The 13,814-nt window shown below is 34.4% G+C and overlaps 1 protein-coding gene across 1 annotated transcript in view; it reads left to right on the forward strand.

Annotated features, from left to right (window-relative positions):
* Positions 1–883, forward strand: part of LOC144437767 (GPI ethanolamine phosphate transferase 1-like) — a 50,983-nt gene extending 50,100 nt beyond the window's left edge. Inside the window, exon 18 of the mRNA XM_078126788.1 lies at positions 562–883. Coding sequence (XP_077982914.1) covers positions 562–691 — 130 coding nt within the window. The 3' untranslated portion in view covers positions 692–883. The remainder of the gene's footprint in view (positions 1–561) is intronic.
* Positions 884–13,814: the final 12,931 nt, after the last annotated feature.

The following is a 13,814-nucleotide window of genomic DNA, read 5'->3' on the forward strand; positions in this document are numbered from 1 at the left end:
AAAAAAGTTGAAAACCATGTCTAGAATCCTTACAGTTGCAAACAGTCTAGAATCTCTAAAAGTTGAAAACCATCTCTAGAATCTCTAAAAGTTGAAAACCATCTCTAGAATCTCTAAAAGTTGAAAACCATCTGTAGAATCTCTAAAAGTTGAAAACCATCTCTAGAATCTCTAAAAGTTGAAAACCATCTGTAGAATCTCTAAAAGTTGAAAACCATCTCTAGAATCTCTAAAAGTTGAAAACCATCTCCAGAATCTCTAAAAGTTGAAAACCATGTCTAGAATCTACCAATTCTTGGAAAAGTTGTATATCAGGTGTGAAAATAAATGAAAAATGCTGAGTCAGCACTTTATAATCGTACCCCTAGTTTCTATGCTATCTTTCTTATTTCTTAATTTACATATATACATACCTTCATTATATTTCAAACTTTTTACAAACTTATGAACAATTAGATAAGAAATATTCAAAAAGTTATAAACAATACATTATGCATGTTTGATATTAATAATTAATAAAATAATGATTAATGTTTCTTAATTATTTCTTTTGTTTTTCAGTATTAGCCATTATGTGATCGTGATGTGTATGATCCTGTTTCTGAATGTTTTACTGGTGGTAGCTAAACTGTACACAACGGCTACTTTTCCCTGGGTCAGCAGTTTCATGAAAAAGACTCACGTACAGTAAAAGACACGCACACAGAGTGTATCCAGACATTTAAAGTTGTCAATATGAATGTACTGTATTAGAACCATAGCCAAAAACATATGCAGTTGAAATATTTAGAGCACAGGATACTGGCCCTATTTGAAGGAATGAAGCTTTTCAGTGTACATGCAACGTATTAGAACCCAAAAAATATGTAATTAAAAATTAAGAACACAGGATCCAGTCTTAAATGTGATAACAATTTCTTACTGGATAAAGCATCTATTTATTAAAAGTGGCACAGGCTGAATTTATCAACTTTTTACTCAAAGTGAAAATACTTACTTAAAACCATGATTAAGCTATTGTAGTGTAATGTTAATGATGCATTCCTTCTACAACGTTATGATTGTCGTCCATCAGTGTAAGAACATTTCATCATGTTGAAGGGATTTCCTAAAAAAATTTATATGTATAAAAAATTGTGTCATCAGATGATTTAAAAATTATATCTCTGTACCAGGTTTGAGATTAGACAATGGCAAAAGATGGTTAAGTATACTTCAGATAAGTAATGTACCTTTTGTATATGCAGCTAGAGTTATGCTCAGAAACATCTAAACTGAGCTTGTGCCCCTGTAACTACAGTTTTATAAACTTATGGACTCTAACATCCCACACTCTAATACCACTGTCTGAGTTTTAAAATGATATATGGTACACAATTAGGCCAAACATTCTCCTGTCTTGCCACAACAAAAAGTTGATTTGATAAAGATTCATGAAAGTGAGCATAAAATAATAGACATGTTAGACGATGAAACAAATAATACAGAACAGTACAATGCAGTACAATACAGAACAATACAGAACAGTACAGTATAGTACAATACAGTACAGTACAGAACAATACAGAACAGTACAGTATAGTACAGAACAGTACAGTATAGTACAATACAGTACAGTACAGTACAGTACAGTGTACAGTACAGTACAGTGCAGTACAGTATAGCACAGTGCAGAACAGTACTGGTAAAAGTAGTGTAAAGTAAAACAAATGCCAACTGACACAACCATCCAAATAAAAGAAAAAAATGATTAAAAAAACTATGGAAATAAAGAATTTGGAAATGAAAAAAAGAAAATAGTACATGATGGGTGTAGTAGTGTAATATGAACAGAATGCAATTGTCGCTATCTTTCCCATTCTAAGAATGAAGAATTGTAATACAACAACAACAGAAAATGGTGAAATATGAAAATAAAAAACTTGGGTAGCAGTTGTACAACATGAAGAAGATGCAAACTGATGCAATCTTTACCAATGTGAAAGAAGACAGAAGATTTTTTTTTTTTTTTTAAAAAGATAAAATACAGAATCATGAAATATAAGAGAACAAACACATGTTTTTAAGTTTGTCTTTGGATAAACAGTTTCTTGGGGAAAAAAAGACAACAAGTGTATATTGAGACAAGAACCAATAGGAAACATAAAAAGGAGACACACAAGACATTGGAATAATTAAAAAAAGAATTTAGGATGGTTGATATTGGTCAAGTCTTACAGAATATTAAACAATTTTGCTGTAGTACTGACACTTTAGTTTTTGTCAAATGTGTAATAGTTTACTTACTTTAGAATTTTTGCTTTTCACACTTACAATTTGTTTTGTCAATTTTCTCTACCAATGTACAGTTTACACAGAACTTTATTATACATTACTTTCCTGTGAAAATATTATTTCAAAATTAAATTTCGATCAGAATATTTTTTTACTTAAACTTTTTTAACTTTATCTGCATCACTTGGTAAATCATTGAAAGTAAAAATTAATACAAAACTGGCAATCGCTTATGTCAATCAATATTAGAGCTTTGAAAATAAAAATTTTGTTACTTTTAGCAAGTAAATATCTCAGAACCATTGCATAATATAGTTTTTAAAGGATTTAATTTTTACTAAGAATAAGAATTTTCTGTTTTGCTTCAGGATGGACATAATTTCTGTTATTTTAGAAAGGTATATATGGTAAATATGAGTAAACAAGTTATTTAACTTTATTGCAGCAGGAAAAAAATAGACAAAAATATAGTAGCAATTAATTCCAAAATAAAATGTTACTTAGTTTTTCACAGTACTATTTACTGAATTATATTTTTGTCAATATGAGAATGAATATTTGGGGACTCTGGGTTTATAGTATCAAATGAAAATTTCTACTCATAGAGTTAAAAAAAAAACTTGGCAAAAAGATCCCAAATTTTCATTGATCTCTTGTAAGTCTTGGCAAATTCAGCAAAATTTGAGATTTGCTTCAAAGAATGTTTTTGACTCTGTGAGTAAACATTTTCATGTCAAATTTGTCAACTTGAGTTGTGTTTTTGTAACTGTATGATAACAATATTATTACTTGTTTCCATGACTACAGAGTTGGTATATAACTTCTACTAGTCTGGATTTCATCAAAGTAGTGTATTTATTATGTTTTTCCTCATATATGTCAGTTTTTGTTAAAAATACAAACAACCTACTTGTCAAAGTCATGCACCAATATTGTACATGCTACAAGAATTGTCTTTCAGTTTTCTGTATATATAGGATGTACAGTAATAGATACTGGCAATTTTCACTTATTTCACTGGAAAATAAAGATGCAAAAATATTAAAGCTTGACTAAACTTAGCCTTACTGTGCATTAACACAGTGTACCAGTCTGGCAATTAGTACAAATTAGTCTTTTAGAACCAACTGAAAACTGTAAAATCGCAAAATTTTCCAGTAGGACAAGTACCTATGTTTTCAGTAATATTTCATCTTGATTTTAAAACATTTCATGAAATGAATTGCCCAAGACTCAGAGAGAACTTTCACTGCCTGTATCTCTCAACCGCAAATCATAAACTTTTTCTTTCGAACAAAAAATGTCCTTTTTCACAATTTTTCATGATGTTGTTTTTCATCTTGGCAGACATTATATTTTATATGTGCACTTCACAGTATACTATGCAAATGAGAAGTTACAACCTTGAACTTCGGAGTCGTGAACACAGAGAGATTGCCGCATCAAAGGGTGATCAAAGAGATCTTATATTAATCAAGGCTACATTTATTTGGAAAACTTCATCAGTGAAATTACAGGTTTCACAGCTGTGTTTAGTTTTTATATTACTGTGAAATCGCAGACATGATCGGCTTTTAGAAGAAATAAAAACCATGAACAGGAAATTAGATATGTATACTTTTCTAAATGCGAAGTAATGGCCCTGTCTTTCGTTTTGCTCAAAATTTTAAAGTAAAAAAGCGTAGAAGTATAACTTCATCAAACAGCAACAACAAAAACAAATATGGCTGTCAATACTAACTGCATAGAAAGTGCCATACGCCTAGATATTTTTGCCAATACCAAGTTTTGCCATGTTACAGTCCTCAATTCGTTTCCAAAAATTAATTTTTACGAATTATTGAGTCTAGTGTATTGTGTTTATGTACAAACATAAATTTTAGTCGCTACTTATATTCGCATTTGTGTTTTCCAGCAAAGACAAAAATAAATTAGTCTTTAGTGAAAATTTCAAAGATTTGTATTATTTCAAAAAATATAACATCTGAAAGTTGTGCTATTTAACAAAGCAACAGGTAAGAAAATGAAAGCCGTTTACGGCGCTGATGTGTCACCCAGATAGCTCTCGTGTTCCCGAAGTTTACGGCGCTGATGTGTTACTCCGATAACTCATATTCCTAAGGTTTACGGCGCCGATGTGTTATACTCCGATAGTTGTCGTGTTCCAGTGTCCCGAGGTGTACCAGTTATCCAAGTAACGCATGGGCGCCGTGAACAAGCTGTATCATGAAATGGAAGTCAAAGAAAAGAAATTCAGGTGTTTTCTGGTTTTCTTTGTCATTTTACTTGGTATGTAAAAGTTTCATACTTGTTTTTGTCGTATCTTATCATCATTGTATGTCCAGAAATTTCAACTACTTTTAAAAGCAAATAACACAATATCAAACTCCAATTAATTGAAAAGTATCAACATTTCTTTTGTAAGCTTGATAAATTTTTAAATTTCAATGAAATACTATTATAATTTGTAGTAATTTTGACAGATATAAATAGATCTAGTTATAGTAATACACAGAATGTAAATGTTTCTATATCAGCTAGGGAGTGTAAATTCACAGTTTCAGATACTTAAGAATTTAAGCTAGGAAAACTTGTAGACCAATATTTTATAAACGTAAGTAGTTACAGATGATGTTACAAAGATCTGTATGTGTAAATATTGTTTCATGCAAGGAGATCATCAACATTATAATTTATTAGACAATGTTTGTCTTTTTCAGAGACGTCGTGTTTCAGTGTAAAAGAAGATTACTGTAACACAGGCTGTAAACTTTTGCAATTGTTCGTTAATCCTTTCCTCCGCAATGTACGCCAAACCTTTACACTGAAAACTGATTAATCCGACGGTCACTTGTAATTATTACTTAGACGTTGGTGGGGGTGGGGATGGTGGTGGTGGTGGTGGTGGTGGTGGTGGTGGTGGTGGTGGTGGTGGTGGTGGTGGCGGCGGCGGCGGCGGCGGTAGTTATACTTAGGAGAACATTTGAGACGACGACATGGTATGCTCGGGCTGTTTAAAAAGCGGCCTGAACCGGGAGTGTGACTTTTTTCGATTTATCCGTAACCAAAAAATTACGTCATTCGTCACTTTTACATGATCATAAACGAATTTCTTATTAGAGCTGTACTTTTTCCCTTTTAAGCTAAAAAAACCTCGGGTACAAGGATATCGTCAAAATTATTTCGGCGGGAAAATATTATTCTGAAGATATTAACAGCAAGTCGAATTTGTTTTACGGAAAAAACAATTTTTAAAATGTCGTCAAAATTATTTCAACGGGATTCTTAAGAGGTGAACAATAAACCAAAAAATCCAACATAAGCATGTCGCCAAAATAAGACTTTAATTTCGATTTCGCTGGGAAAATTTGTGAATCTGAAGAGGTTAACAATACTTCGAAAAAAATTGCTGTACGAAAAATAATCAGAAGCAAGAATATCGTCAAAAAAAATTTCGGCGGGAAAATGCGTAATTCTGAAGAGTTTAACAATATATCGACAGTGTCTCGGTGAATTATTTATATCGTGATGCTAGAAATGCCTTGATGGCTAGATAATGAGTGAGTGGGGGAGATGAAATCATCCAGACATTATCATTAATATAATTAAAACGAGATCTAAAGTACGGAATTGAAGTGATTGTGGGTAAGGTTGGCCCACGGGTCAACTGCAGTTTGTCTCCATTTCAGATATTAAAATGAAAGATGAAATCTGATAAGGGTTTCCCACCTAAAGGTGATGATATCAATGTTTTGTACGTACGCATGTACATACGTCGTGGGTCATTCCCATAGTTTTGTTGCTTGTACAGACAGCCATGTTCGCTGTTTAATGTTTGTCATTTAAAAAGTCTTTTGTTGGTTAGCTACTTGTTGGAAACGTAAGTTATTTGGTGTAAATGTAAAGTTCGCTATTTTCTGTTTGTCTATGAAATGAAGTCTACTGGTGCACTTAGCTGCAACAATTGTAGCGTTAGTATTATTTTTTTAGCTTTATATCGTTCCTGGGTTCGCATGTAATTCTTTTTTGAGTGCGAACCCAGAACGATAAAAAGGCTAAGAAACAAAGAGTAACACTTTTATTATTACAGCCACGGGTCGCGTTGATTTGGATAAACGATACCACGTCAGCAGTAGTAACTTCTAGAAGTCGTAACTTCTTGTCTGGAAATTTTACAGATATGTACGGTCGAGCATTGGAAAACTTCAAGTTTATTCCGAATAAATTTGGATACGACATCGAGATCATTTCTGTGAAATGTGGTATATTGAATATATATTGACAAATAAAACTATAGAGCTGATGTATTTGAATATCCAACCAACTACCGTTCAATTCTTGTTGAATAAAAGCAGCCTCCATTTTCTTATTTAACCTCCTTTTCCTACCATCCGTCGTTCCCAAGGTAGAATTTGCCGGACGTTTACTACTATTTCTTTTTCCTTTATAATTCACCCCTTTACCACGTTTTATTTATTATCAGTACATGCATATAAATTTAAGTCGCGATTTATGGTTTGTACGTATTTAGTTTCTTCCATCATTATATCCTTTGTTCCTGAACAATTATAAAGATCCTCAAACCCTTAGCGATTAACGGAGTCTGTTTCACTTTCTTGGCTGTGTGCATCCGAAAGAAGTAGATATGAAAAAAATAAATCAAAGAACTTTCTGGGTATCTGTGGCAAACTTGCTGGTTTTTGGGAGTGTGAAATTATATGATGACTTTTAGTTTAGTGGAAATCGACGGGCAGAGAAAAGTTGAAATGTTCAAGTAATTTGTATGCAAAGTATTTAGCCTAAAGAGAGAGATTGTACCGTGGTTCATAGGAAACAGATTAAACAATGCCTGAATCTGAAACCATACAAACAAGATTGGGTGTAATAATTTGTTGAGTAATTGGTTCACATATTAGATGTATTTAGAAAAAAAAGGTCCTAGAAATATTTCGATTTATATCGGGCCGAATTTCCTATAATACCAGTAATTGAGTACAACGGCCGTTTGTATCTTCGACTGGATTCGCACCTCGGTGGCCTTTTTTCAACTTGAACTTTTACGAATTTACTTTTTAAAAATTGTTTTAACTTTCAAATTGATAATTGAAAATAGTGCGTTATGCGGTATTAACAAGTGAAAATATAATTAAATGTTCTACTACAAGAAATTCTTCAATTTCTTTTCAAGTTTGTAGAAATCGGCTGAAAAGTTGACACTGACTGGGAAACATTGACGAAACTTTAACTTATTGGGAGCTAAAACTTATTATCATTTGTAAAATCAAATTGTAATAGATCTGAAAAATTTTGGATGACTTTTAAACGCTTTTCTTTTCCTCTTAACTTTTTCTTTAAATCAACACCAGTATGTTATTTTCAGAGTAGTAATTGAGCGAGTTATCTTGCATAATGTACTTACATTGGACCTAACCAGTGAAAGGGGACTATATTAATATTCGATTATAGAATAAACAGTTGGCAAGGTTCTCTTGAAATGTACAAGATTTTGTTTTTATCGCGGAACTAATCAAAAAAAGAAGGGAATGTAGATTAATCACTATTGAATACACCGTACTATCCGCGGGGAAGTGGTCGAACCGACCGTAAGATTGTATTATTACGTTTTTATCTTTTAGTTGATTGAATCCACAATTTATTAAAAAACAGAAAATACCGCCGGAAGTTTTTTTTTGTTATGTGTTACTTTTTGTCGGTATTCCCTATTACATGTAATTTTGTTTTCAATTCAGTATACTTCTAAATGCTTTTTGAATAATTGATTTTCTCATACAGGGGCCATATCGCATCTGTCAATATTAATATATCGTTTCATCATGATGAATGTTTTGATCTCTATAAAAAAGATATTTAACTTGAGCACGATATTATAGCACTTCAACCCCACGGCAATCTCAATACATGCTCCGATTGAGTTGTCGAAGATGACCCGACTACCTCGATGGATACGGCTTTGTGTAGCGTGTAAATCCTCATGTGAAGACTTTGCGGTGCGTGTTACTAGCGTTAATATTCTCTTAAACTTTATGAAACGTGTAAGTGCTCCATTGTAAACAATCTGCTGCGTGTAAAACACCAACATGTTGGTAGGTTCTAAAAAAAAATTTAAGGCTTTATAGAAAAAAAAAACGTGTGAATTTTCCCATTTGAAGGATCTACTATGTGTAACATCAATACTTAGGTGCGTTCTGAAAATATTCTGTGTAAGAGTGATAAAACTATATTACATTTCTTTCAGAAACTTGTGTAGCATTGATCAGAAAAATGATAACTGTCATCACGTTATTGAATATACTTAAGGCCTACAAAGATTAGAAGAAAATGGGGCGCATATATCATTCAGCGACACGTTCATGTACTTTAGTCCTTAATCCGTCGATAATAATACATAAACATGAACGTTAGCTCTTACAACTTTTCAAAGGGATGTCAATTTTCAGATTTTTATTTAATTTCATAAACCGATGGGAAAATCATTCGCTGCTTAATTTCAGTAGCCCGTTGTAATAGTGTTCATTCAATATATGAGAATTTACGATAGGACCTTGATAGGGCTGGAGGCAAGCACCCTTCCGACCCTGTCTCTGCATCGTGCAAGTTACGTTCATCCGATAAGTTTGTGTTTTCTTTCCAAAGATGTGTAATGTTTCATTATGACCGCATTAACCATCTGGGCACCGAAAGGCAAATACGAAATTTATTAGCCATAAAATACAAGACGATTGGATTGTGTGCACTTTAATGCACTATCCAAGTGAAAGTCAGTCGCATGCGTCATTTGTACAAGCTAAGAGATTGTGAATGTCATGTTGGTTCTAAGTCATAAGTGACTGTATATGATCCACGTGTCTGTCGTTAGATCGTATAACCCTGCTATCCTGATGTTGGGTAACCACTGTCAACAATTTATATAGCCAGTCAATGCCATAGAAGAGTTTATGGTTTTTATTGATGTCGATCGTGTAATTGAGAGAGAGAGAGAGAGAGAGAGAGAGAGAGAGAGAGAGAGAGAGAGAGAGAGAGAGAGAGAGAGAGAGAGAGAGAGAGAGAGAGAGAGAGAGACAGACAGACAGACAGACAGACAGACAGACAGACAGACAGACAGAGACAGGTAGGTAGGTAGAGAGCGTGACACACTGGGTAATAAGAAAATATCATGGCAACCATATAAGTAAATGAAAGCACTAAATATAAACAAACTTAAACCAAATGTCTACATTGTATGTTTGTTGGTATACGTAGTACTTTTGAAGTTGTGGGTATCACCATATCCTTCCATGGAACCATAAGTGAACATAGCCAATAAGTAGACAAAGTAATGACAACGAAAATAACTTTAAGACCAAAAAGATAACAAAAAAGAAAAGTCAATGAAATAAGAAAATTATATAAACATTCATCAACATTGTTACTTCCTTCAGACTTATATGTTTCACAAAAAGTTTGGCTTTCAGGATTTTATTTTTTAATTTGAAATGTCCTATTCCTCTCACACTTTGATACAAATTGTTATTCTTCAGGGATAAAACACATTTTTTTATCTGGTATAAAACACGTATAGCATGTAAGAAATTAATTTTGTCTTTACGGAGCCTTTCCTCAAGGTTCGAGAAGTATAATCGAAAGTGTGTTCTAGCAAGTCCTTTTTATTGTCATACGAAATGTGAATCGACTTAGATTTTTAGCAATGATCCCAATACGTATTGTTCTATTGTGTCTCCTAATTAGAATAGAAACTATTAAGTTGAAAGAACTTTGTAATGAAATAAAGGCCCCTTAGTAGTGGCACACTTAAACTGTTGCAAAACAAAACCTGTAAGATGGACAAGAGGGACTCGGAGAAATAGAGGCTTTTGAGAAATGTGTAGAAAATGAACAAAGTATATTATATAGGATTAAAAAATGAAAAATAAAAGTAAGATATTACAAATATTTGTGCATACTGTGGGAAAAAGTGTACTTTCGGTTTGTGATTATTCTAACTATGTATTTGTCTCTACCACAAATTAAGTATAAGTGAAAATGTCTATCAATATTTCCGATTACAAAATATGTCTTTTTAAATATCTATTTTTTAATTTTGAGCAGAAATTATAATTCCCCTTTTATTCAACTTTATAAAAAAAAATTGTTTGTGTAGTGCGTCCTTTTCTGTTTGGTTATGTCATTTATTACTGTTCAGAGAGATAACAAGGTAGTAAATGACACGAGACTGCGCAGTGCAATACAACAGAAATAGACTTATAATAATAATCATCATCATCATCATCATCATCATCATCATCATAATAATATCATAATAATAATAATAATAACACCTGCAAATAAATTTTAAAAAGCAAGACAAGTGGTCAAATATGTCTCCTAAATCCTAGTGGATTACGTGGGGTCAGAGAGAGGCGGTGACGGCACGTTTTACAGGGTACGCATACCACGAAAACGTCTGGTTGAACTTTCCTCGTCGATGTTGACAACACCACACTTAGTAAATTTCTAAGATGGGCGACTATCTTTCGGATAAGTCAGTGACGTGTGCCGTATTCCACAACTCTTTGCCAATATTCAAGACTGTAGAGAGAGAAAAAAAAATAATATAGATTAAATGCCACGAGTTTGTACACATATAAGTATTTTACTGCCATCATGCGTGATGGAGATCTTCAAAGCGCGCGAGTCCGTGACATGACTGACACCCTCCCTGCTGATACACAAACAGACGGCGAGTACTGGTATTAATTTCTGAAAATATTAAAAACAAATCTATAGAGATAAAATAAAATGATAAAGTATTGATATGAAGTGTGAAATACAACCTTTAATAACTACTGATCGTACGATTTTACTTCAAGGGTACAACGCCAATGGTTTTAGAGTTTTAATTTACGCTTTATAGCCACGTCAGAAAGTTATCGATTGGTTATTTGATACATGTCCCGTTAACAGGTGGGGGTATGGCTTTGTTAAGCACGTCTTGATTGAGAAAGTTGAACACGTCCACGGAGTTAGATGCGATTAATAATTATGAATACAATTTTGTGGTCTAGACACCATATTGGAGTAATCATATTTAGTGTATATTAAAGGAGTTAGCGGTGCCTAGAATAATACATAGACTGGGCGACACTGGATGCCACGCAATCATTACCTCGCCCCTTGTCGTACATTGCACCATTTCTGCGTCGTTTTCCTGCATGAAATAACAACAAACAAAAAATTGGTAATGCATTAAGTGCTTTTTCGGGCCAAGCGTTAGTTAAACAATACAACATTGAGGAGATTTTTGGCAAGGAAAGAAGGGGGAAACGTTCGGTGGCTGGTGAGTGGGCGGGGATAATGAGTGGCGAAACAGCTGTAGTAATAGCGACGATCTGCTGCCAAATCTCTGCTGTTTTTAGCCGCTGTTGCAAAAATGTAATAATGTTTCATCGAAGATGAACTCAATTTGAACAAATTCAATATTGTTCGTACGGCGAAGTCACGAAAGCAATCAATGCGGAGGCCTGGTCGCGTAAGACCAGAAGCCAGTCAACTGTCAATTTACATGGTTAGCTCGAGTTGAACTATGTGTACAGTGCACAGCGCCAGCACAAGCCATTGTTTGAATTTTTCTCACGTACCTGCAAGAAATGCGCGTCAAATTATTTCCTTACTCCTTGGACTTTACGTTCTATTTTAAGTCAATTGAAAATAGAAATAAAAGGGTTATATTAATATGTGTAAGCACACTGCTTTAGTGTGTTTGGGTCGAGGTTGCTATTGCCTCGGTTTGAAAATCCTGTGTACTTTGTCTACCATTCACAGAACGAGGAGATAATACTTATGCGCGAAACAGAAGTTTCAATGGACGGGCTAAATATGGTTTCTAGTTCGGGGACCTGCCTGCAAATTTCATGCGGTTTTGGAGCAACAGGTTACAGCTGGAAATCGGCTGCAAACGTTCAAAAAAAGACGAATTTGGGGGGATTGCGGTTTTTTTCCGAACTGATGTCGACAGCAGCTGCAGCCTGGAGTTAGTTTGGTTAAAAAACCAGAGAAATAAAACAGTGTGTGGGAGGAAGAACACTGTGCGCACTCTGCGGCCAGTGGTACAGCTGGGAAAGGTCACCATCACAGAGTCCCCCTAAAAACTTTTTAAAAAGTTCTAATTGGGAAAATTTTATGTGTATACACCGCGTTGTGGGAAAGGGGACATGTGTCCGTTGCGGGTTTACGAAGCTTCGTACGTGCGCCCATCTGTAATGAGTGGGCGTAGGGCCTTTGTACCGCAATGCTTGCGCTTTTTATGATTTGATCGTACATTGAAACTTAACAGCTATGTGCCAATGTGTACTGTTTTAATCTTCCCCTTTCCCTAATATTTCGACTGTGTACCAATCACAAAGAGATAGAAGGGAACACCGCATTGATTTTGAGTCGAGTCATGAAAACAAGTACATCGAGAACGATGACGTTGCACCTCCGCTAAGCACTGTTCAGATTGAATAAAAGCGAATTTAATACTTACGAATAGTTATATTTTATGAAATAACACATAATCTTACAATTTCTTCCCACTCAACCTCTTACTTGGTGAGTAAATTTCCCATTAAAATTGATTATGAATGTTAAATGATAATATTATAACAACGCTATTACGTGGTGAATATGTTCAGACGACCTTTGAATTTCAGTAAGGTCTCTGAATTAATGACATCGAAATATTTATTGCGATTTCAGTGTCGAAATTATGTTGTTTTTATCCATGGTACCCGAGTTCGACGAAAGAAACCGAACGTTTTCCGAGAACGACAGTAGTACCTGTAGAGACACCTGTTGATTCCATTGAGTTTCTGTTTCATTTCGTCACTTTGACTTGTTCGTGTTCACTGCACAGCTCTGTATAGCACCTGTACGAAGAAAAACAACCGTTCTTGTTCACGTCACTGTTTCTTTCTGTCCCCTTATTCCCTTTTTTCCTTGTTTAGTTCAAATATATGATTTTAGAAATCCTGTGTTAGGTTAAGCACATTCTTTTGTTTCAGGTAACTGGGAGGCTTCTTTTGCAAAAAAGAAGCAAAATATTTGCACGCGTCGTCGCGTCCCTGTCACAGCTCGCATTCGGACACGCGTACGCGGCGTCCGAAACCACAGCCCAACGCCGAATGATAGACAGAAAGGCGAATATTAATAAACCTTTCAATTTTGTCTTTGGGCAAGCTGTCAAGCGAATCATAAATGAAATAAAACGCAGATACTAAATTCGATTGTGGTTAATGTGTGGGTGGATGTCTTTCCTCTGGTTAGTCATTGTGTTCCAAGCGCTTTTAACTTCCCATATGCTTTCATTCAAACTCTATTTTAATTTGTTATGCATGATTTGTCATTGTTTGACCTGACCGTTCCCCCTATAAACTCCGTTATACTGGAATTCAACAAGCTGAGTTTTTCTTTTTGGTCTCTTTTTGGTCTCATCAGGGATACAAAATAGGAGAAAACTGAAAACAAAACAAATATCATCGCAATATCGACGGGAACTGTGGACC

This window comes from Glandiceps talaboti, chromosome 7, assembly GCF_964340395.1.
Source record: "Glandiceps talaboti chromosome 7, keGlaTala1.1, whole genome shotgun sequence".
Lineage (NCBI taxonomy): Eukaryota > Metazoa > Hemichordata > Enteropneusta > Spengelidae > Glandiceps > Glandiceps talaboti.